This window comes from Garra rufa, chromosome 4, assembly GCF_049309525.1.
Source record: "Garra rufa chromosome 4, GarRuf1.0, whole genome shotgun sequence".
In the NCBI taxonomy this organism is placed as follows: Eukaryota; Metazoa; Chordata; class Actinopteri; order Cypriniformes; family Cyprinidae; genus Garra; species Garra rufa.
Window position 1 is genome coordinate 36,819,390 of NC_133364.1, and position 25,380 is coordinate 36,844,769.

The window sequence follows — 25,380 nt, forward strand, 5'->3', positions numbered from 1 at the left end:
TATTTGACTGGGCATCTCAGTTCGTCCTAAATATTTACTTGTTTATTTGTTCCCTTATTCAATTTGTTGGTAGAGTTAGTGATGCAGGTAATATATAGACAACACGCAGACATTCTGCAAACCTAATGAGCCTCAAAACAGATCAGTTATTCACTGACAGTGAAAGTGAAAGCAAAAACGAACGGCGCATCACTGCAGAACAAGCTTTTCTTTGGGTTCAATATTTTATTATTAGAAATTTTAGCAGACATTCACTTGTAAATACAATTCTTTTAAAATACAAACATAAAATGTATATTTTAACAATTGAACATTCAAAAAAAAACAACAAAAAAAAAAACGCTATAGACCGTTAATTATATATTAATTAAACACAAATTAAACACTTTCCCCCAACCAACCACCCACCAGTGCAAGTTTGTAGAAAGGAAATAAAAGGGGACCACATTTTTTTTTTCAAATAACAAAATCTTGTCTATTGTATACCTGATTTTTTTTCCAGATGTAATGTACCTGTATTTTATTATTAGAATTATTAGATTTTAGCAGACATTCACTTGTAAATACACTTTTTTTTAATACAAACATAAAATGTACATTTTAACAATTAAACATTCAAAAAAAAAAAAGGTCTAATATTAATTAAACAAAAATTAAACACTTTCCCCCAACCAACCACCGACCAGTACTATCCAATGGTAAAAGTAGGTACTAAAGGCTTAGTAAACATATTAATCACACGTTTGTAGAAAGGAAATAAAAGGGGAACACATTTTTTTCAAATAACAAAATCTTGTCTATTAGGGTATACCTGATATTTTCCAGATGTAACCTGTTAACTCTGTCAGCCATAATTTAAGAGTTGGAACTTCTTTTTTCTTCCAAAACAAAAGAATACGTTTTTTTTTTTTGTTGTTGTTGTTTTTGGCAGAGATCAAGCCACATGAAACAAACTGTTGTTAGTCTCAAAAATTATTCGGAAACTTCAAATATAATGTCTAATGTATCTGAAAAAACTTGAAATATTTTGTTCCAGAAACTCTGTAATTTGAAAATGCTTTTCTTACTTAGATTTTTTTTTGTCTTGTTTCCAGTCAAAATATCTAAAAGTTATTTAAGCAAGAAGGATTTTCTAGACGAGTAAAACTTATCTTGATTTCAGGAAAAAACAAGCCAAAATTGAGTGTGTTTTTGCTTGAAACGAGCAAAATAATCTGCCAATGGGATAAGAAAAATAGTCTTGTTTTCTGTTTGAAATACGATTTTTTTTCTCTTACCCCATTGGGGGATTATTAAGCTTGTTCTAAGCAAAAACATCACTTAATTTTTGGATTTTGGCTTGTTTTTTCTTCTGAAAACAAGAAAAAAAAAATTACTCGTCTAAAAAAACCACCTTGATTTAAGAATTTTCAGATATTTTGGCTGGAAACAAAACCAAAAAATCTGAGTGAGAAAAGAATTATTTCCTCAATATAGAACCGTATAAAAAGTCCTTCATTAATTGCGTTAATTTTTATCTTGTGGACCATATATTAATAGTGAAAAAAATAGAACAATCAATCTTTCTTGTTAAGCAAGTTTGTGTTTAAACTAAAACTATTGCTTTTGTTTTTCATTAATGACTGATTGTTGGGTAGTGCTCACAACTATTACAGGCTGTTATTATGTAATTATAATAATTAAAATGACCCACATTTACAACAGTATTATTAGTGTTAAAATAAGTGGCATTTAGATATTTAATAGCACACGTACATCTAGGATACGTGTATTTGACGTCTGCATTTACATCTGCAAGACGTAGTTTGCTAATCTGCAATATGTCTATTGGACGTTTCCTATCAGATGTCAAATAGACGTCCATTAGATGTCTTTAAGATGTTTATGATTTAAAATGAATGTAAAACTGACATCTTACAGACGTGCGTGTGAGAAATCCTAATTAGTTCATTTGGATTCCTCTGTCTCTGTTAATTATTCTCATCTTAAACACACAGAAAATCTCCTGCTGAGCCAACTGAGATCCATGTGATATATAAAGATGGCGTTTATCAAAGAGGAGAGTGAAGACGTGAAGATTGAAGAATCATTCAAAGTCAAACATGAAGATACTGAGACACAAACAGGTTGGTTTTCGTTCAAAGCTGCAGTACAGTCTTGCATTTCAGCCTCCCACTGGTCAAACTGTGTTATTGCACGCCTTTACAGTAGGTATTTTAAGATATATTTAAAAATATTCTTGTTGATGTTGATGATAATGTCAACTAATCATTTCTGCAAAAAAATGCTTTTCTTACTTAGATTTTTTGTCTTGTTTTCAGCCAAAATATCTAACAATTCTTAAATCAAGAAGGATTTTCTAGACAAGTAAAAATGTTGTTGTTTTCAGAGAAAAACAAGTGAAAGACTAAGTGAGATTTTGCTTAGAACAAGCTAAATAATCTTCCAATGGGGTTAGCAAAAAAAAAAAAAAAATCTTATTTCAAACAGAAAACTAAATTATTTTTCTTACCCCGTTGGCAGATTATTTAACTTGTTTCAAACAAAAATGCACTTAATTTTGATTTTTTTTTTTTTTTATGAAAACAAGAAAAAAAATTCTCTTCTAGAAAATCTTTCTTGATTTAAGAGTTTTTGATATTTTGGCTGGAAACAAGACAAAATCTATGTAAGAAAAGTATTTTTTCCAGTGCAGCTCTAATGAACTATCACAAAATAAAATAAAAAACAGCCACGGATCATGGATTGTGCCTGTTAAACATTTGTAAATTCAGCTATTATTTTGTCTTATGATCTATATGTACACATCTATTATGTGAAATAGCATATTCGTGTCAGTCCTAAATAACAAAAACAAAGTACAGTTGTTATGCACCTCCTTATTTTGTCAAATATTTTAAAGGTTCTGCAAGGTGTATGTAAACCTATGATCTAAATGGTATATTTTGTTGTGCTCCAATTATATTAAAAACACATGTTCATGCAATCCCTAATTTAGTCAAGTTTGAGATCCTCACAATGCGAGAACTAAGAAAATATGGTGGTTTCACTGTGTATGTGTCAGCTCCTATAAAGGAACTGGGAAAATGTTAACAATTTTTAATTTTTTCATTAAAAAAAACACATCTGCGACATTACGCAAACAAACCAGCATTTAAAGGGTTACAATTCTGAAAATGAATGAATGTTTGGTATCAATTTATAGAACAGATGCTGGTTAGAAAAATCACTGAAAGTGGAAAAAAATATGAATAAATCATGTTTTTATGACATTTTGCACCTGTTTAAATTTTTCTTTGACGCACAAGGGTTAAACAAAATCAAAATAACAGCATTAAAGTCTCAGAAGCTGAAAGTGACCAATGACATGTCATAAGATGACACTGTTTACATAAAAAAAACATTAAAAACCACTCACTCACCTCAAATAATATCCTATAAGCCTATTAGCAAATATTGCATCATTTTATAGTCAAATGGCCCTGGGTTAAATTTTTTTTTGCCTTTTTAATGGGTTTCAATGTGGACATTTTTGTCCATAAGGTCCAATTTTTTGTACAGAGGGTCAAATTGATTTTTTAAGGAAATGATGGTGAACTATTAAAATGTCAGTAAAAATAAACATCTGAGCCAAAATTTACGCATTTGGCATTAACACAGGCACACTTATAACAAAAAAAAAACCTTAAATGGACAAAACTGTCCATAATGTCGCACATGGGTTTGAAGTAATGTTGTCCACCATGTGCCCTAGTGCTCGAGTCTGTTATCTCTGCTCACAGCTATATTGATGCTTTAAATGTTTCGCTGTGTCTTGTTTTGTGCCATTTAACTGGGGTTAACACAAATTTGTCTTTATTTGCTTTAGACCTGATGGCACTGAAAGAGGAGAGTCAAGATCTAAGTGAAACGGAAGACAATGAAAGTCGTGATTTCATAACTAGAGAAAAATCTGTCAGTTGTTCAAAGACTGAAAGGACTTTCTTTCAAAAAAGAGCTCAAAAGACAGCAACTAGAAAATGTCTCACCTGCCAACAGTGTGGGAGGAGTTTCCAGGAGAAAGGAAGTCTTAAGACTCACATGCGCATTCACACTGGAGAGAAGCCTTACAAGTGCACCCAGTGCGGAAAGAGCTTCACACATCAAGGAACCCTTTATACCCACATGAGTCTTCACACTGGAGAGAAGACTTACACCTGCAAACTGTGTGGGAAAACGCTGAACCGAAAAGGAAATTTTCAGACTCACATGAGAACTCACACCGGAGAGAAGCCGTTCACGTGTGATCAGTGTGGAAAGAGTTTCACGCGTAAAGAAAGCCTTAATAATCACATGAGGATTCACTCAAGAGAGAGCTGCCGTATATGTCGTCAGTGTGGAAAGAGTTTCACAGATGGGAATCAACTTAGGAAGCACGTAGCGACTCACGCTGGAGAGCAGCCTTTTATGTGCCCTCACTGTGGAATGAGTTGCGCAAACAACACAAACCTCAAAGTGCACTTGAGAGTCCACACCGGAGAGAAGCCTTTCACCTGCCAACAGTGCGGAAAGAGCTTCTCGCGCAAAGAAAGTCTGAAGGATCACATGAGAGTTCACACCGGAGAGAAGCCTTACCCATGCAAACAGTGTGGAAAGAGCTTCACAAATAAAGGATCCCGTTATAGCCACATGAGGACTCACACCGGAGGGAAACTTTACACATATCATTAATGCGAGAAGACTTTGGTATTTTAAATAGATCTGAGAAGTCATGTGCCCCCAGTCTGATCTTGAGTCATTTAATATTAAGTATATGTAGATGCCTGTTCCAATAAATCAATAATATATTAAAATGACTTTAGAGTAAATCATTACAATAGTGTGCCAGTGTTGTTTTCGTCAACGATGACGATGACGAAATCATTTCGTTGACGCAACTTTTTTCCATGACGATAACGAGACGATGACGAGATAAAAATGGCTTGTTGATGACTAAAACATGACGAGACATGTATGAGTTTTCAATGATGAGACGAGAAAAGACAAAAATGTACCAAAGTGAATGAGATAACTGCTTATCTTCTTCTGTATCCACACCGGACCTGACGCCTGTCACCGCTGTATCTCCGATGACTGACAGTATCTTCTCAAATGCATCCAGAATAATAGACGGTGATCCACTACCTGTCATTTTTTGCTCCCTTGACCTCTCTGCTCCTTTTTTTTAACAGCCGACTTTAAGTCTGCCCATTTCTTTTTCACCCCATCCACATCTGTAACTGAGTTGGCCACAGCTGAAATGGCATCCGCCACCCGTTCCTATGCGAGTCGCTTACTTTGCATTGAGATACTGTTATCCAGCCTCCCTAGAAGTAGCTTTTTTCTTGCGCTAATTTCCTCGACAAGAACCTCTAGCTCTTGTCTAGTGAAGTTTCTGTTTCTTTTCTTGTCCTCCATGCAGATTACCTGAGTAGTTTACGCTTTCCCGCGAGTAAATTCTCTTTTGTCGGTTAATGTCGTTAAACGAACACATCTCACGCCCTTTAAAATACATTCAAACACTTGTCCGAAATGTGGCTGCTACTTTAAAACAGGATAATATAGTGATACAAATAAAATGTAGCGGTAATGAATTTGTTGTTGCTACTTCATTTATTTTATTTTTTCTTAAGAAAAAAAAAAGATGTTTGGGAACAACTTAAGATTTTTTCAAGAATTGCACTGAAGAACATTCTTACGAACTTCTTAGAATTTATCTTAAGAAATTTCTTAATTTATTTAAGAAGTTCGTGAATCCGGCCCCAGTACATTACCATCCTCACACGTTACAACCTCAGCACTACCATATACAGTACAATATACACATGCACAAAGTTTCTATTTATTTAATTCTTTTTGTCAACTGGTAACTTAAGTAACTCTTGAAATATACAAAAATGTCAATTCCATTTGAAGTTGTTGGTAGACTTGTATGTGTAGAACAAAATGAAAGCTTTATATAGTTGTGTATATAGTTGATTTGGCATCTAATACTTCTATTTTGGAAATACTTGAATAAATAACTGAAATGTGATCATAAAAACTGTCTTTATTTTAATCATAACAAACAGACTTATAAGAATATAAGGTGTTTTCAATCAGTCATTTAGACCCAATATTTAGAAAACCCTGGTCCAGTGGTCTCTTCAAGTCAAAACTGACAAGGAGTCCAGCATCTGAGACCCTGAGTACCAACACTAATGTAAATGAAATTGTATTTTGGATCTACAGCTGCCATCATGAGAACAGAAAGTCTGTTTTATAATTGTGCCATGTGCTCACACATTGGGACAAGGGCTGGATGAAGATATGTTTGCCATCAAAGGCACCCAGGCAATGTGGAAATTGCCATTTCTTCTCAAAACTTCTTGGAAATTGCTCGCCATTTTAGTCATTGTTAGTTAACTCCCATCACCTGTTTTCCCCTCGTCAGCTGCCTCATTTAAAGTCTCATTTCTGTTCAGTTTACTGTTGGTTATGTTTAATGTCAGAGGGTTTCCTGTGCTGTATCAGAATGACAAAGTTCAAAGCTCAGTAACAAACCGTGATGGAACATTGCACAAAAGCTAACTTACCCATATTTGTAGGACCAAACATGGACAAGAGAAACAACATACTTCCCTAAATTATAGTTTTGGGATTCTCCTCAGAAGAGGAATATGTGAGTTTGCAGAATGGTTGAAAGTATGTTTTTTTTTTTTTTTTTTTTTAAATAAATCCATCTCAGGATCTTCTGCAGAGGAGGACAATAATATTAGATATCTTTTTACCCACCAGAAGATCAACATTCTTGAATTATCTTCTGAGGATGAAATGATGAAAATTCTGTTTTCTATGCGTATGAGTATCTGTGTTTGCTTTAATGGCATAAAGTACTATAAATTACTGTGCAATGCTCAATAATCCCCACCTCTTGACCCTTTTTTTAACTTTCATTTACTATTCCTATTTTATTTCCAATTATTATTTGATTTGGTTTTATTCTTTTATTTTGGGTTTGTTATATAATTTAAGTGAATGTAAATTGTATGGTTGTAAACTGAATTATTTTTTTGTGAAGCTGTTATTCATTCTCATTCATTACACTCATTACAGTTCGTTTAAATTTTATCATTTAAATGTTTAGTGTCAAAACAGGGTTTCCTATCATTGTTTGTCATAATGATACATTAATTATTATTTTTTTTTAAGTTACAGACTTGAAAGCCTATTGATTTGACTAAAAACTAAACTAAAAATACTCCATTTGTAATTAGACTGATCCTTTTATCAATACTACTTGTTGGTATTGAATTAATTCTTTATTTCAATTATAATTTTTAAACAATATCAACTTAACATTTGTTATCGCTTCTACTTTTGAGAATCACTACAAATTAATAAAACATCATTATATTTAGACATCGAACACCTTTTGTATTATTTTAGACAGCACCGTGTGAAGGGGACTTTTATTTTGGTCTGGCGGTGTGAAGTCATCAGGTAGAGCCGCGCTCCTGCATCTGTTGTGATTCAGCTGAAGAAAGGTTTGTGTTTGAAAGTATTTAAAGCGTTGAAATCGATACAAAACTTTAAGACTGTATTCTTTACACGAGATATGCGAAATTGCTTAAACATTAGTGAAATTGACATTGTAATACTTTATCTAACGTTAATAAACAATATTTGTGTGAGTAAAGCGCATCTTCACATGAGCAACAGAAAAAGTGCGTCTCATATCGCTCCCTATATCGTGAATCTGTCTTGTATAAACACGGATTTGGTCACTGGCAAGTAGTGATGGGGAAACCGAGCTTTTCTCAACTCCGAGTCAATTGAATCAATTCTGAAAACGATTCCGTGATTCAAATCGCTTGAATCCGCACGCTTCTGCTCAAAATAGTTAAATGCAACGTTTAATACATGTTGCCAACTGCAAATATAATGTACGAGTTATTAAATACCATATATACAGTAAATAGTAAAAATACTATAATTTGCATTGTTATTCATTTATATTGCCAGTTTTTTTATTTTTCTTTCTGTTAAGTATTCTCATCTTAAAAACACTGTTAAAACTGTGACACTATAATGCAGCGGTTCCCAACCGGGGGGTCGCGACCCACTAGGGGGCCTGCAGTGATCCTCCAGGGGGGCCGCGAGATATCTTAAAATTAATTTAAATATTCTATAATTGTTTCATTTCATTATTAATATGCTAAATGAAAATAATAAAAGCACAGCCTCTCTCGTGTTCTGTGATTGATTGCTTCAGACTCGGCACAGCAAGCCTCATCGCACTGTTAAATACAGAATGGCGGCTCAAAACTTCCAAACGCTGTACGCAAACTACTGTTTCATCTCTCAGCTGCATGCATGAAGCAAACCGTCGCTCTAATGTAAAGGTAAAAATGATTAGTGTCATAATAACGAACTTGCGCGTGCCTAATAACACTCGTGCATGTCAAAGTCGTAGATGAGACACGCAAGTCCGCTATTGATTCACAAACTATGCGCGCTCTCAGGGCTCTGATCCCTATCTTATTTTTGCGTGAAATTTCAAACATTTGCCTAGCTGTCCAAATTATTGTCCTGTGAGTGTTTTATAATGGATGCTCGCCCATAGAAGAGGAGTGAGGCTCGGTGTTTATGAGCATCAGGCGCGCACTGACAGAGTTCACTGATCCCAAACCTTCACATCGATGTGTTTCAACAGATTTAGAATGTATTTGCTGTATTTTGAATTTGTGTATTAGTTTTTAATGGATACAAACAGTAGATATTCAGTCAGTCAAGTTCAAAGGGATAGGTTTAGTGGTCTTTTGGTATCTCCCTGTTATACGGCAGGTACACTTATTTAAGAAAAAGTACTCTGAAGTTGTAAAGAATGTCTGAAGTAAAATAATTTTAAAAGTTAGAATTGAGCAGAGGTTTTCTTTAAAGATTATAAGGTATATTTTAAGTTTTAATTTAAAGTTTGTTTGAATTTTGAGTTTTTTTTATAACATACAGTAGAATAATAATAAGGCAAAACAAATGTTTTGGTTAATAAAAAAGGTTTCAAAATAAATACTTTTTCTTTATTGCGGAAGTACAGTATAAGAGGACATGTCAGGCATAGGGGGGCCTTGCAAAATTGTCCGGAGAAGGAGGGGGGCCCCGGAGTAAAAAAGGTTGGGAACCCCTGCTATAATGAAGATGGCGTGTATTAAAGAGGAGAATGAAGACATGAAGATTGAAGAAACATTCAGAGTCAAACAAGAAGATACTGAGGAACAAACAGGTTGGTTTTCTTTCTTAAAGCTGAACTCACTCTTTTGATTTTTATAAAAATGTCCAGCTCTACAGAAATGAATGCTATTTTTGAAGAATGTCAATGAGTTAAAAACAGGATAGACATGTTGAGATCACGTAATCACAATAGTAATGTAATAATGTACATGTACACTAGCATATGCATACTGTCGAATGCTAACAATACTTTAGAAGCAGTAGAATTTCTTAAAGTACAATTAATAACATTAGAAACACCTCTCAAACACTCTGTACTTGAAACGTCTCAGTTAAATGAAATAATTAAATCTGGAACCATCAAATTAACCCTTATATCTTGTAGATAACTGCTAGCTAACAGTAGCATACATGCATATATTATGTTATTACCCAGATAGCACACATAGGTCTGCAAGATCTCTGTTAAAGATCTCTTGATCTGGAAAGCATCTGCTGTGTACAAATGTCTGGCAGACGTCTGTAAGATGTCAGTTTTACATCCATTCTAATTCATAAACATCTTAAAGACATCCAATAGATGTTTATTTGACATCTGTTTGGAAACGTCCAATAAACGTATTGCAGATGAGCAAACTACGTCTTGCAGATGTATTGCAGATGTAAATGCAGACGTCGAATAGACGTCTTCAAGATGTAGATGTGCTATCAGGGTAGCGAACAGATTATCACTACACCAGCAGCTTTTTAAAGCAACATTCCAGATAGCACATGTATGTCTGCAAGATGTCTGTTACAGACTTCTTGATCTGGAAAGCATCTGCTGTGTACAAATGTCTGTAAGATGTCAGTTTTACATTCATTCTAATTCATAAACATCTTAAACACATCTAATAGACGTCTTTTTGACATTTGATAGGTCAAATAGACGTCTCTGAGATGTATGTGTGCTTTCAGGGTGGTTTGCTCATCTGCAATACGTCTATAGGACGTTTCCTATCAGATGTCAAATAGATGTCTATTAGATGTCTATTAGATGTTTATGAATTAGAATGCATGTTAAACTGACATCTTGCAGACGTACATGTGCTATCTGGGACAGAGACTTGACTTGACTTGAAATAGACTTGACTTGGCTTGGCTTGGAGAGACTTGACATAGCATGAACAGGCTTGACTCACCGACAGCAGATAGACGACAAGAGGCAACATGGCAACACGAGGGCTACTTATAGCAAACAATGCAGGTCCCATGACACAAATCAACCAATGAGAAACAAGACACATGACTAGAACAACCAATGAGAACATAATTTGTTATTTTTGCATCCTTGTTTCCTTTCCTTGCTTCCTTTCCTCGCATCTTAGCTCCACCCCCTTAGGATACGATGGAAGGATTTAAGGAAAGGGCGTTTTATTGACGTTTAGTCGTTAAAACACTTCTGCATAAGATAGACTTGTGTATCCTTGCTCAAGACTCCTCAGGAAGCCTCCTCGATCCTCGCCTCCTCACGGTGCAATTAAAGAATTGAGATGTCCTACAAGATGGCTGAGCTTGATTGGTTTCTGGGTCATAGGATGGAGGACGGAGGAGTGAGGAAACAAGGAGGGATATTGAGAAGCACCCCTGGAATACATGAGGGAAAGGGAAGCAAAACACAAACAGCGTGAATCAAACCACAAAATAAAAGACATGAACATGAAACAAAACCCCATTACATAATTTCATCATTGTCTCCTAATACGGTCCAAAGCAAAACATGTTGGGATCTAGAAATCTGCTCTAACATTCAGTTTGAATTCTGCGTCAAAATGTTATGTAATATCTGTGAACTCAACGGTCCTAGTACTGAGCTCTTCATTGCTATGAATTGATAATGGTCATATAAAGACATAATGTTCAAGTCTATTCAATAGAATTTTGTGGTCAAACGTATTGAATGCAGCACTAAGATCCAGTAACACTAATTATATTCTGTACACACGTTTAGTTATTTATGATTGAACTGTGTCACATTCTACAACTATATTAACTCCTGAAAAATGCATGTAGTGATAACCGCAGTTACATAAATTCTATGCAGAATTTACAGAATAGTACAGTTTTAATGAAAACAGTATGTCATTGTAAATATTACAGTGTGGGTTTAACAAGTATTTGCTTTTTTTTAACTGTAGACCTGATGTCACTGAAAGAGGAGAGTCAAGCATTGAATGAAATAGAGGAGAAGGATCAATATGAGGAACATCGTGATTTCATAACTGAAAAAATACTGATAAAGATTGAAAAGACATCCTCACGAAAAAGAGCCCAGAAGACCAAATCTAACATCTGTCGTCAATGTGGAAGGTGTTTCAGCAATCATCGAAACCTTAAAGTCCACATGCGAATTCACACTGGAGAAAAGCCTTTCACATGCCAACAGTGTGGAAAGAGCTTCAATCAAACAGGGAACCTTAAAAGCCACATGAGAATTCACACCGGAGAGAGGCCTTTCACCTGCCCTCAATGTGGACAGAGCTTTAAACAAAAGAAAGACCTTCAATCCCACACGAGAATACACACCGGAGAAAAGCCATTCACATGCGATCAGTGTGGAAAGAGTTTCACGCATAAAGACACCCTTACTTCCCACATGAGAGTTCACTCAAGAGACGATTGTTTTATATGTCCGCAGTGCGGAAAAAGTTTCGCTCACAAAGTAAGCTTCAAGACTCACATGAGAGTTCACACTGGAGAGAAGCCTTACACCTGCTCTCAGTGTCGAATGAGTTTTAGACATAAACAATCCTTTGATTCTCATATGAGCAGTCACACTGGAGAAAACCCTCACACCTGCAAACTCTGCGGAAAGAACTTCTCACGAAAAGGATCTCTTAAGACTCACATGGACATCCACACTGGAAAGAAGCCGTTTACATGCGCTCAGTGCGGAAAGTGTTTCCGACGTCAAGTGACCCTTAATTACCACATAAGAACTCACTTGAGAAAGAAACCTACGTTTGGTTTTTGACCGTTGAAAATGTGTACAATTTAACAATTTACTTTTGGAGCCATATTGAGATCCTAATCAAACCGTACAGGGCCTTAAAAATGAAGATGCCAAAAGCAGAGTTTGTTATGACCCAATATCTAAAGGGCATTTAGATATCTTTAAAACTTCTTGAGTTACAGGCATGCAAACTTTGGAGAAAAAACTTGAAAAGGGCTGTTTCCCCATTTTTGAATGGTTACCATTGGCACAGAATGCAATAAAGATTGCTGACGTCAACAGATTGTACTAACATACCTACCAATGTCTGTGTACAAATAATATTATGATGCTACCACCTTTCTTAAGTCATTTTTACCCCCTCTAATTTGGCTTTGAATCTCAGGTGAAAATTGACATTTTGTCCCCCCTCTACAATAAAGTGAATTACTCAGCAAATATTCATCCATGACATTTAATTTTTCTGGCTTCCATCACTATACATGTTTATCTTTCTTCAGAAAAAAATATTTGCAAAATCAAAAATTTGAGCTGGGGAAGTTTCTGAAATTTTATTAATTTGACGTGGAATGACCCAGCTATCCATAATATTAGAGTAAAGAGTAAAATCTCCAATGCCAGTTTGAGATAGCTAAAATATATAAGGGCTGGCATGTTCCATTTTTAAACTCAACATGAGCCACACACCTGCACTTGAGGACTCCTATGCAGCGCTCAATGACCAACCTCGTCTGAAAGTGCACAAAGTTGTACTGTCTTTCCTGCTCCATTCGGGGTACCATGACAGCCACTTCTCTAAAGGGTAGCCACTGTCATTAAGATGAGTGTGTCATTTGCAGACCCATACTACCATGCCAACACATCTATTAATGTCATGTTTGCATCACACACAACATAAACACCGATTGAGTAAAATCCTTTCCTGTTTACAAAAAGGTACTCATTCTTAGGTGGTGCCTGAATGTGCATGTGAGTACCATCAATGCAGCCAGAATCTCTTTGAAATTTGTCCTTGGTTCATAGATAAGCATGTATTTACAGCCGACTTTGAAGGGCCAGAGACTACATGAGTCGGTTCTGTCCTGGAGAACCAGAGCACTTACTTTACTCTGCACTTGTACATCCAATAGATTTCAGTGTCTGGAATATTTTGGTGGCTTTCTTTTCATCACAAAACACCCAAGGAATAATTTTATTCCTGGGTTGTGCATTAGAAACCGGATAAGCTATAGAGTTCAGAAACTATTTTAGAATTTTACTCAAAAAAAGAACTAGAGTATCCCTTTTGTCACAGCACTCAGAGAAAGTAGGGCCTTTTGTAGGCCACAACATCCAGCAGTGAAAAAGCAGTTTGATAGGAAAGGGAGATTCCTCCCAAGAGGCCATAAAGATGTTCGCATAAAAATTGTTTGCCCGTTGCTGTGCCTTTGATTTGAATATGAAATTAGGAGTCAAATTCGAAATCATTCTTTGTTAAACTAATTTCCAGTAGTTTCACTATGTATCCATCTGACCTTTTTGCATCTAGATTTTTTTCCATGTAGTTTTTTTACAGCTTGCCAGCTTCTGTTTCTATGTTTGTGTATAGACTGTCAATATCAATGGTAAATAAAAGGCATTAGGAGGAATCCAAAAACAACTGTAGCTGAAGTGTCTTTGTGAAATGGGATTTAAATAAGATTCTATGTGTTCTGCTGTATAGTAACTTTCGCTACTACAGTCCGATACAATGGGTTTGCCTGGAGGAATCTGAAATGGCAGGGTCGTAGGGTCCTTATGAATTTTTGGTAAAAGATCAAATCTCCTGGGTCTGGGGGTGCCAGATCCCAGTAGATACTTTCTCTGTCTACCGCTGATAATACCTTTTTCACACATTTCCTCTAGAATCTGTTTTACCTCTCTCATCGTTTAAGGTTAAATGGGCTGACTCAGGGGAGGGTAATGTTGCGTTACAGCTAAGTAGGGGAGAGTGGGGACAGTTGCAACCTGTGGCAGTTGCAACATTGCTTATTTCTTCAAGCAGGAATAAGATACAGTGATAATATTCATACTGCACACACTTTATTGGCCCCTCATACTTCCTGGAAGAAATCAGTCACATGTGATCATTCCTTCTACCCAAAATCATTTTCTTGGTAAAAAAGTTATTTTTTTAAAGATGAGATTTTTGGTCATAGTGTCTAAGTTGTTTGTGTGACGCATCGTAAAAACATAACATTTTAATCAGTGTGTTCTTAGCTTCTAGTAGGCATAGCTAGCATGTGTCAATGATATGTTGTCAAGCTAATATACCATTTTTTATCATAGCTATCACTGTAGGGACACACTGTTGCAACCATCCCAACATGCTGTCCCTTACCACAATATTGATTTAAAAGCTTGCCATAACATTACATAATTGTAATTTAATAATGATAATACTAATGAACCCCTTTAATAGTTAGTTATCTCTCTTTTTTAAGTGAATAGGTAAAAAATCTACTTGTTACTTAACAATGTTTTTAATTTACTATTCTTTGTTTTGTTTTGTTTTGTTTTTACAGCCAATTTACCTTATTGAAGATCGTGACTGTGAACAAATAAAATAAAGAAATTGCAAAATTATATTTAAGAATGATTTCATTACATTTTATTGAATGTTGCAACTGTTCCCTATTGTGGGGACGGTTGCAACATTTCACTTTGTCTATTTAAGTGTAAAGTGTACGTATATTATAATATGTACACATGTTGCAGCAATATGGGTGAGTAGTGTTGGAAGTTGCCGGTATTCTAAGAATACCTACTTCCCCCCAGTCCGTTTATCCGCCCTTTAAATAAAACAGTTCGAGTCCGCATTAAAGTTTAAAGCCAATTTAATAGTAAAGTCAAAGAGTGCTGAGCTCAGGATTCCAGAACAGCCAATATCAAATCTGACATTCTGGGCAGTCCAGGAATGTCTCACAAAGCTAAAATATGCATTTATATTCTTGATTCTGCAGGCCCCTCCTTCTGACATCTTTCAGCTTCCTCCTCCAATCAGGGCCTGTTGTCCCCAACCGTTCCTGCACAGAAAAGAAAAAACAGCCCCATCCCATTCTTCTTCTTTGAGTGACCAAAAGTCTAGTCTAAAGTGACCTTCAAATTGCTACTACTTTTGCAGGGCTTCTTTTCTCCTACGTGCCTGTAAACAAAGGTTTCTCAGAAATGACATAAATGTAGAGAGTTCGCAACTACACGCACACATTTTACTAAACAGATTCTGTTACATAGTGTACACTTTGTCTTTTCATAAGCACAGAACATTTCGTCTTCTCATAAGCACAGAACATCCAAAACACAAATTTAAAAGCATTTAGAAAAAGTATTTTCTACAGTAGCTAACAGATGCAGCTTTATTGTATTAAAATTTCGGCTTTCTAATACAAACAGTCTCTGAGAAACTAAAGGAAATGCAAAAAGTGTTGCAACCGTCCCCACTCTCCCCTACTTCTGTCCCTTCTATAGGTACTGGTCTCTATCCATTATAGCCACTGCATTGCCCTTATCAGTGGGCATTATAACTATTGCAGTTTTCTTTGAGTTCCTTAATCGCCATCCTTTCAACTCTGAATAAGTTTGGTTCTGCTACGTCCCCCCAGTTGAGATGTTTGTATGCATAGTAATCTGCTCTAATAATTTGAGTGTCAGTCTGTTTGGGAGGACTAGATAGAGCTGGCATCTAGTCAGATCCATGGGTGAAAGTAAGTTTTTTTTTTGCCTTCAAAATGTGTTTCCAATTTAAACAGGTATTTGCCAAAAAATGTGAATATCGAGGGAAAGTCCATTTATTTCAATAATTTGTTTCAAAAAGTTAAACTTGTATGTTATATTAATGGACTTTCACTAGATATTCAATTTTTTTGGCACATACCTGTACTTAGAAACTTTTCTTTAACTCAATTCTTCAGTTTTGAAACTGTGGGGTCCCGGGACAAATGAGTTTTTGCAAAGACTGACTATAAGTAAATTGGTTCACCCTATTGGGCTGATGGGCCTTAAAAGTTTAACTGTTGGGCCCAATGTTCCAATATGGCCTTTTCGGTAGTCGATTTCCAATGAAAGAAATCACTTTCCACGACAAATTGATTTAAGGGTAATGGGGGAATAAAATTTGTGTTCTTCTGAATGTACAAATTTATGTGCCCCAGGTGCATTTGTTCCTCAATTGGAAGTAATTGTGAAATATTATTCATAGGAATAAACACTTAAGTGTTTGGTTGGCATATTTTCACCATCTGTTGGGTTTTGCACTTCTTTAGATGTCCCCATTCTGTACCTTTTTTTTGTTGCCTTTTGTTTATGCAGTATGATAGGATTAGCTTGTCTGGTTTGCACGCTACTTTCTTGTGTGCTGAAACGTAGCACCAGGAAAGCTATCTAATTGTAACTTTTATAGCAGTGTTCTTTAACATGTTACTGTTATTTTTGTGTCATTTGATGGAGATGGTCCTCACTCAGAACACACGATCCAGGGGGCGAGGTTGCGTCCAGATCCAACTCGTTCCACTTTACATATACCTCAACCTACCCATCTCCACCCCTTGATCCCTAAACCCAACCATCTTCACCCCTAAAACTACCATTTCAACCCGCTAGATGTGGATCCAACCTTGCCCCCTGGATCTTGTGTTCTGCACTAAGGGGCTACTGATTTAATGTAATTCCTTTAGATCAGTGCAGAATTCAACAGGCCTATTTAGTTAGTCTTAAGGAGTTAGTCCTTCTTTGAAGGTCTTGACCAGCATCTACAAAAATGGCTGTACCATTGAAAGTGCAGAAATGAGGGCCATAATGGAGAGCCTAGATATAAACGTAAGTACATTAATTTCTACTGTTCTTATTTCGTTAAGATTATGGGCAATTCCGTTCTTGAAATTTCTCTGTGTCCAGACAATGGCATTTTATTAGATTTTTATTACAATAAGCATTTATACACATTGACTATAGAGCGATTTTTTTTTTTTTTTTATTAATTTTATTGGCAAAATTTTCAGAAAATGAAATCAGTTACAAAATGGAATCACAATTACAAAGCCATTTACCAGCATCATGCAGATTAGTAAAAAACATTTTGCAAAACCACGGGTGAAAAAGATTCATTCTACTGATTATGAAAAATTATGTGATTATAAAATCAGTACACAGCTATAAGTATAATGACTTCAGTGTTTTTATAACTTTTAATTAGAAATAAGCTTGACGCATGTTGCTGTTCTACACTACAATACTGAATAGAAGAATACATTTTATTCCTGTAACATGTTTTTGAAATTTAATCACATTCTTATGTTCGGATGTTCCATGTTTTTAACAACCCTGTAATATGCTGATTTTCTACACGCCTAAACCTAAACTTAACTACAACACTGCAAAAAATGCTTTTCTTACTTAGATTTTTTGTCTTGTTTCCAACCAAAATATCTAAAAATTCTTGAAACAGGAAGGATTTTCTAGACAAGTCAAAATTATTATCTTCTTTTTAGTAAAAACAAGTCAAAATTAAGCAAAATAATCTGCCAATGGGGTAAAAAAAAAAAAATCTTATTTCAAACAGACAACTAGATTATTTTTCTTACCCCATTGGCAGATTATTTTACTTGTTTCAAGCAAAAACTCACTTAATTTTGACTTGTTTTTACTAAAAACAAGACAATAATTTTTACTTGGCTAGAAAATCCTTCCTGTTTCAAAAATGTTTAGATATTTTGGCTGGAAACAAGAGAAAAAATCTAAGTAGGAAAAGCATTTTTTGCAGTGAATAAAACACTAGATTTGTTTTAATAGAACACACTATTTCTAGACACTTTTACTGATTTTGAGTTTGAAATGCTTATTTTATTATCCTTCCCAAAAATAAATGCTTAAAATTACTAAAATAATCTAATATTCCAAGATATCTTTATATCATGATTTCAGTTCCAACTATCTATAGCCACAACCATCATCAACATATTTATCATAAGGCGCTGAAGAGAACTTGTGTTCATTAACACTAGGCATTTTCACTGTAACCCCTGGAGAACCTGGCCATACTCTGCAGTGTTAGTGTCGTCATGCTGGTCCTGAGTCACCCACTTGTCCAGACGCTCACACTGGTTCTGATCCAGGATGCCCATGCGGCTGTACTCTGACACCAGGTTTCGGTATCCTGCTTTGTAGTAGCCTCGGATACCTTCATCGGTCAAAATGTGGCACTGAGAGGGAATGCTTTCACCTGGAATGACACACAATGTTATAAAGTGCAGCAACATGCCAGCTCTAGACTATCAGTTGTGTCATGCATACTTTATATTTCATACTTACTTTTATAATTACATACTTTATATATCTGCAACAGGGTAGATGCTCTGAGTTTCTTACCTAGGGCTACTCTCAGCTTTTGTGAGGTAAGCGGGTGATGTAGAATCATGCAGCGTTTCAGCAGAAGCTCCACGTCTCCACTAATTATGGTGTCTGCTAGAAGTTTCCTGAGAAGAAGAAATGTTCAAAGCAAGGTTATAATAGTTTTGGATTTTTCATTAGTTTTAGTTTTTATTTCGTTTTGACTTTTTGTTTTCAAATTCAGTTAGTTTTAATTAGTTTTCAGAGGCAGATTTACTAGTTTTTATTAGTTTTTATACTTTGAAATTGCTTAGTTTTTATTTAGTTTTTATTAGTTACAGTGATAGTTTTAGTTTTTTTTTTTTTAATTAGGATATTTGTCAGGTGCATTATTTGTGGACAGACTATGGACACGTGACATCACAGACTACGTGGTGCCGTACGGGTAAAACACCTGGCATAAAACAGGCAATGTGAAGTAGCCTAAATAGATTTTTATTTCAACCCAAAAGGCTTATGTTGAAATAGTGGCGGCCCCCAAAGGTAAATTTAATCAACTTAGGGTTGTCCTTAATAGTGATGTTCGGGCACCAGACAAGGCAAAGATTCCAAATTTTGCCAAGTAAAAAAAAAAAAAATACACAACACAAACAACAGAAGGAAAGAATGAAGTGGAAAACAATATATTTCTTTTTGTCACAGCATTAATAAAAAAAAATTTTAATTAATTGAGAAAAAGGCTTTTCACTTACTCAATTCAAAAAGTCCAATAGAAAGTGAAATCATAAAAAAAGAAATGTCCTCCTACTAAAAGTCTGTTTCGTTTTTAACTCAACTGGAAACTGTCTTAAAGTTCACCGTTTTCACACATCACAACACAAAAATCAAAAATGAGAAAATAAATTTAGGTTCGATCAGTTTGCAGAGTGTGTTGTTTAAGTGCGAGAGCGTGAGTTTTCGTGCAGTGTTATTGTTTGTGTGCGCATTGCTGCGTGAAGCAGGCAGCGTCTGGGCGGCCAACCAATTTACAGGACGGGACACAAATCTTTGGAGCTTCAGCGGAGTTTTATCAGAAGAAGAGAAACTGTAGCACCTGCGGCAGGCGAACCAGGCTGGACTTAAGTTGCAACCGGCATTAATGCACCACTAATTTTCTCTGATGTTTTGGCGTTCACACTCGGTCTGCGCAAGCAAACAATCCAACACCTTTGGTCACAGTTTCTTTCAGGTACCGTTTCCTTCACGTTTTTTTTTTCCTTCCGCTAACTCCCAGTTCCCTTCCGAGGGAACTCTCACCGCGTCCCCTAGGGGTCGCTATTGGGGAACGCTGCAGCGTGACTCGTGTCTGAAGAATGCATAGAAAAACTCCATGAAATGGCCGGCGACAGCGTATGACGTCACTGCGGCGCGCACGTCGCTGCTGGTACGTCACTACCGGGCGACACAGTATAAAGAGTCGCCCGGTAGTGACGTACCAGCAGCGACGTGCGCGCCGCAGTGACGTCATACGCTGTCGCCGGCCATTTCATGGAGTTTTTCTATGCATTCTTCAGACACGAGTCACGCTGCAGCGTTCCCCAATAGCGACCCCTAGGGGACGCGGTGTCTCGTTCCCTTCTCAGGGAACTAGGGTTACATACGTAACCTAGAGACGACTTCCGTTTTAAATAGTGGGCAAGGTGCAAACGCTGGTATAGATTTGGATCAATATCGCCACAATGTATTTACAAAGATGAAAACGAAGGACGTGTTGGCTTTAATATTAGTTAGTTTAAGTTCGTTTTGTATACACACAAAACAGTTTCAGTTAGTTTTCGTTTTTTTTTTTTTAACTCTCGTTTTTATTTTTATTTCAGTTAACGAAAATGCTTTTTCAATTCTAGTTTTAGTTTTTTCGTTCGTTTTCATTAACTATAATAACCTTGGTTCTAAGCAAATGTAATCTTTTTCTTTGTTTTTCTAAACACTCAGCTGCTTAACATGCTGTACTTTAAATTCCAATTTTTAATATTACTAAACAATTCCGGTTGCGTTAATTGGAATTCTGTATATTTGTCTTGCATGAGAACTTCATCCATTACTGTTAAAAAAACAGGTGTGAATGTTACCTTGCCATCATTGAGTGGCTGCTCGGGCCCGTCGTTAACGCTCGTCTGTGATCTTGTCCCAGAACCTCCATGGCAATCAGGTTCCATCCATTATTGTCTGTCTTTATGCTGCTGATTAGTTTATAAAGCGCCAGGTTTTTATTTTTAAACTCTGAGTTTGGGTTTTCTATGAACGTCTGAGCCAGTCTGATGGAGTCCTTCGGTGGAATATGGCTTGTGTTAAGTGTCCCTGCGGTGTTCTTACTGGACCTGCGAACACGTATAACACTGACCAGAGAGAATAAGAATAAGTGACAATTTGAAAGAATTAAATTAGCATTACATCTGCTTATTTGAAGCAGTAAGCTAGTTTAGAGCTCAGGTGAATATTTCAGAATCCTCTAGCTTCTGTTGTTGTGCAGGATCAAATAAATGGACACGACACTCCTAGATATGCACACTATTTTTGAATACCTAAAAATTAATTATCCTTCTTTTAATGGACCTATATACACAGTGCTGCTGTGTTGTAAATAAATAACAGAAAATATCTTCAGTAATCATATTCTTTACCTTTTATATTCCCCAACAAAACCAAGGTGGTACATTTTGATGAGGACTCGTTCGCCACTTCTGATGAATTTAACACTCTGTAAATATTTCTGCATTGCAACGTTTGTCTTCTTTTCACTTCCTCCAGTGATGCTGTATTTGCCAGGGTTTTTGCGACAGAAGTCGTATCCTCTTTGGAGAATAAGCAGGGGTGTGTACAACTCAAGGTTTGTCTGGATCTAGTGAGAAATTACAAGTCTTAGAATAAACATAATCCTGATCATCTCTTGTCACGTGCAGATGACTAACGCTGTACGCTGATTGATCCGGAATCAGATTTTCATCCATTCATTTTCTGTACTTTCACTTATTCTACACAGGGTTGTACATGTAACCCCTTCACCAGGGTCCTACTCTCACCTGCTCCGAGCTGGTCTTAAACCCCAGTTTCCGGCATGGGACCACTAACAAGAAGGCTAAAGACTGCAGACACTATTGCTGTTGCTAGTGCGCTTTTTGAGATCAGGGGAGTGAGGTTTACCTGTGCAGCACCTACTGCTGGCCTCCGTTACACTCACTTGCATCCGGGTCACGGCACCAATGTAACCCCTCCATCCGGGTCCTACTCGCACCCGCTCAAAGCGGGTCTCCGGCATGGGAGTCGGGCACACTAACAAGGAGGCTAAAGACTGCAGCCACTAGCGTCTGTTGCTAGTGTGCTTCTTGAGATCAGGAGAGTGAGGTTTACCTGCGCAGCACCTACCGCTGGCCTCCGTTACACTCACTCCCATCTGGGTCACGGCACCAATGTAACCCCTCCACTTGGGTCCTACTCGCACCCGCTCTGAGCGGGTCTTCGGCATGGGAGGCGGGCGCATTAACAAGACAGCTAAAGACTACAGCCTCTAACATCTGTTACCTCTTGAGATCAGGGGAGTGAGGTTTACCTGCGCAGCACCTACCGCTGTCCTTCGTTACACTCACTCCCATCCGGGTCACGGCACCAGTGTAACCCCTCCACTTGGGTCCTACTTGCACACGCTTCGAGCGGGTCTTGAACCCTAGTCTCCGGCATGGGAGGCGGGTGCACTAACAAGGCGGCTAAAGACTGCTGCCTCTAATATCTGTTGCCTTTTGTGAGGTTTTCCTGCACAGCACCTACTGTTGGCCTCCGTTACACACACTACAGAAAATTCAGAGATGCCAATCAACCTGCATTGCATGTCTTTAGACTGGGGAAGGAAACCAGAGTACCCAGAGGAAATGCTATGGGCATTCCAAGTTTGAGTCTCTGCTCGTGGACCTTTTCCCAACTAAGGACAAGTTGTTTAAGGAAAATAATTAACTTGGGTGGTAACAATAACTGGTTAATTTAATAAACCAGTAATTGGTTATTTTTCTGTAACAACTCCACCGGTGAGAGTGTTTTAATCCTTACACAGGAATTCTGTTCCATATTTCAACAAGAGGTTGATTTCCTAAAATGTAACCTGGTGATAAACTCCCATAGTAGTGGCAAAATCTTTGGGAATTTGCCTCTGAAATTAATAAAATGATCTGTCAGTTGATCTGTCTCTCTGATTGAGAAACATCCAGTGATTTCAGTACATCAGTAAATATGAACAGATCTGGAATAAAATCTGGCACTCAGAAAGGGCACACATTGTCACATGAAGAAAATAGAGGTTTTAAATTAAGTTTACTCACCTCATTTTTCACTTTCTTTTGTAGTGTCAAAGCTTCCATATTTAGGTCCTTTGTCTTGCTGCCAGTTGCTTGTGCTACAGCATGATAAAGAGCATTCTGATGATCTGAGTTAACGCTGACTGTCCTGCCATCATCCTGTACGATATCAAAACGGCCACTGTATAGCTGTGTATCAGCTCTGTTTTTAAAAATTCAGTACACAAAGTTCGTAAGCATTAACACTCAAATGTATTTTTTAATGTTATAAGTTATATAAGCTCTAGTGCTTAGTCTTACTCTGATGGATGTGTGGCTTTTGCAGATTTGGTTAATATCAATTTTATATCTCCTGCTGATTTGTTGGTTCCTGGGTATCGTTCCACAGTGAGCTGTTTTCCATTTCCATCAATGACAGTGAGTTCAATTCCTTTTCCACTGAGTAGGTTTCTTTCTGTTAACACGTGCACATCAAGGGCTGTAGTAGGCTGATTGTCTTTGCACATATCTTCTGTATACTGCATTAGCTTTGTTTTGTCCTCATCTGACAACTGTTCTACTTCCTTGTGGCTTGCCGATCTCTTGTTGTGTTTTTCCCTCTGGTCATCAAAGAAGCGTTCAGTTTTATGTCTGCGCATGATGTTGTCCACCGCCTGTCCTGCAGCACTGTTCACTTGACTCTTAAATGTGTTTGTCATTAAAGAAGTGATATGTTCTGAACAGGAACTGATGAACTGCTCAGACACATTCTGGGCGATAGTCTGTAGAATTTCTTTTTTAAGGCGCTGTACATCATGTAAATTGTGTCGTCCATCTTGGTCATACTTTGTCATTTCTTTCTGAAGCTCACTGATGCTCTCCAGCAATTCAGGAACAAATTTTTTTTGTATTATGTCATTTGTTGGTATGGCGCCCAGTATTTGAACAAGTGATGTTGAGTACTCAGCTACTTTCAGAGCCAGCTTTGCCATTTCATACACTCCGGACAACTTTGCTTTATTCATAAGCTCTTCTGCTGCTCCACACACCTCAGAGAGTTTGCTGATAACATCCTGTGCTGTGGTACAGTCCAGTATGAGTTGAGGAATTACCTCCTCACAAAGCATACTAACTGATTTTTTTACTTGCTTCTCATAATTCTGGTCAATCTTGAAATTCTCTTTTTTCAGTGCAGCTTTTGGAATCCCTGTGCTGACAAACTCCACAAGAGTCTGATCCAGTTGACTGCTCTGTTTCACTGATGAAGTAACAATGTTCTCAAAGCTGCTTTGTAAAATCTTCTTAAAGACTTCCTGAAGTGCTTTATCCATTGCATAGTTCATGGCAGTGAGCACAGACTGTTTCCCAATTTCCTGAACAGCATATTTAGCTGCAAATTGGAAGTTCTGTTTGAGCACTGTTGAAGATGTCATGTTTTTCATTGCAGACTTAAAAGATTCTTTACTGACGGATGATAAACCAGACTGAACGCCTCCTTTCAAAGAAGTAAACATTGCCTTTCCTGATTTGATGAAATCAGATGCAACAGAAGAGAAAGACTTTGTACCGTTGAGGAGACTTTTTGTCACATTATACACTGAGGTAACTGCTTTTGTGATAGCGCTAAAGCCAGCTGTGATCAAAGAAATTCCAATGCTGATACTCTTAGATATTGCCCATGATGCCCAATCGAATGTGCCCTTTATCATCCCCTCTATTCCACTGATCATGTCAGTCACTCCTTCTGAAATTAGGGCTAATCCAAACTGTGTGGCTGTTCCAAATGTCAGCGCACAAACAAGAACCCCAGCAAGAACTTGTACCATTCCAATTATTAAACATATCAAAGCATCAAAGCAAAATTCGGGCTTCTTTTTTACCTCAAAAACAACACCAAGGCCAAAGTCGTATAATGATCTCAGCTCATTAGTGATGATGAAGTTCTTTTCTTCAGACAGTGTGTATACTGAACACTCCTCTGTAATAGCATCACTGTCGTTTTTTTCCAGCTCTTTAAGTTTATTGAGTGCATTATCAATATATGTCATCCAAGAGTTAAAGATGTTCATTCTGGCCTCCATTTGACTCTGAAAGTTGTTGTTGTTTTCTGTGTTGTGATCTTTGCTTCCAGTGACTGATAAGTTACATGAGACCATTGTGTTTGAGACTTCTGAGATGTAGACGTCAATGGATTTCTTTGCGTCTTCCAGCAGGTTCATAGCATCTGCTTTATAGTTACCTTTTCTGAGGTTAATTGTGATGTATGCCTGGTTATAGAGTGCCACAGACCTGTAGTGTGGGTCAGACTTTGCAACTTTTTCCCAATAGGATTTAGCTCCATAATCATTGCTTGATTTTTCAAGGCAGTGTAGATCCGTTCTAACAATTGCCTGTTTGACGTGATCATAGAAATTATCACATTCTCCTCGCAACAGCTTTCCACTTGTTTCATTTATTGTGCTGATAAGGTCTTCTTCAAGTTGTCTGAAATCATCATGCCTATTGATGTGATCCTCA

At 37.0% G+C, this 25,380-nt stretch overlaps 2 protein-coding genes across 2 annotated transcripts in view; both read left to right on the forward strand.

Annotated features, from left to right (window-relative positions):
- Nucleotides 1-1,995: 1,995 nt before the first annotated feature.
- LOC141333964 (uncharacterized) lies at nucleotides 1,996-6,061 on the forward strand. Its single transcript, XM_073839115.1, has 2 exons — nucleotides 1,996-2,126; nucleotides 3,869-6,061. Exons 1-2 carry the CDS (start codon nucleotides 2,042-2,044, stop codon nucleotides 4,708-4,710), a joined length of 927 nt encoding a protein of 308 aa, XP_073695216.1. The 5' UTR covers nucleotides 1,996-2,041; the 3' UTR covers nucleotides 4,711-6,061.
- Nucleotides 6,062-7,961: 1,900 nt separating this feature from the next.
- Nucleotides 7,962-25,380, forward strand: part of LOC141333945 (uncharacterized) — a 140,862-nt gene continuing 123,443 nt past the window's right edge. Inside the window, exons 1-3 of the mRNA XM_073839095.1 lie at nucleotides 7,962-9,280; nucleotides 11,406-11,863; nucleotides 11,948-12,138. Of these exons, the coding sequence (XP_073695196.1) occupies nucleotides 9,190-9,280; nucleotides 11,406-11,863; nucleotides 11,948-12,138 (740 nt within the window). The 5' untranslated portion in view covers nucleotides 7,962-9,189. The remainder of the gene's footprint in view (nucleotides 9,281-11,405; nucleotides 11,864-11,947; nucleotides 12,139-25,380) is intronic.

What these genes read in the sequence shown, in the direction of transcription:
- LOC141333964 (XM_073839115.1), top strand. Translation starts at nt 2,042, where the DNA reads ATGGCGTTTATCAAAGAGGAGAGTGAAGACGTGAAGATTGAAGAATCA. An exon ending in AGATACTGAGACACAAACAG is followed by an intron (nt 2,127 to 3,868) that starts GTTGGTTTTCGT and finishes TATTTGCTTTAG; the next exon opens with ACCTGATGGCACTGAAAGAG.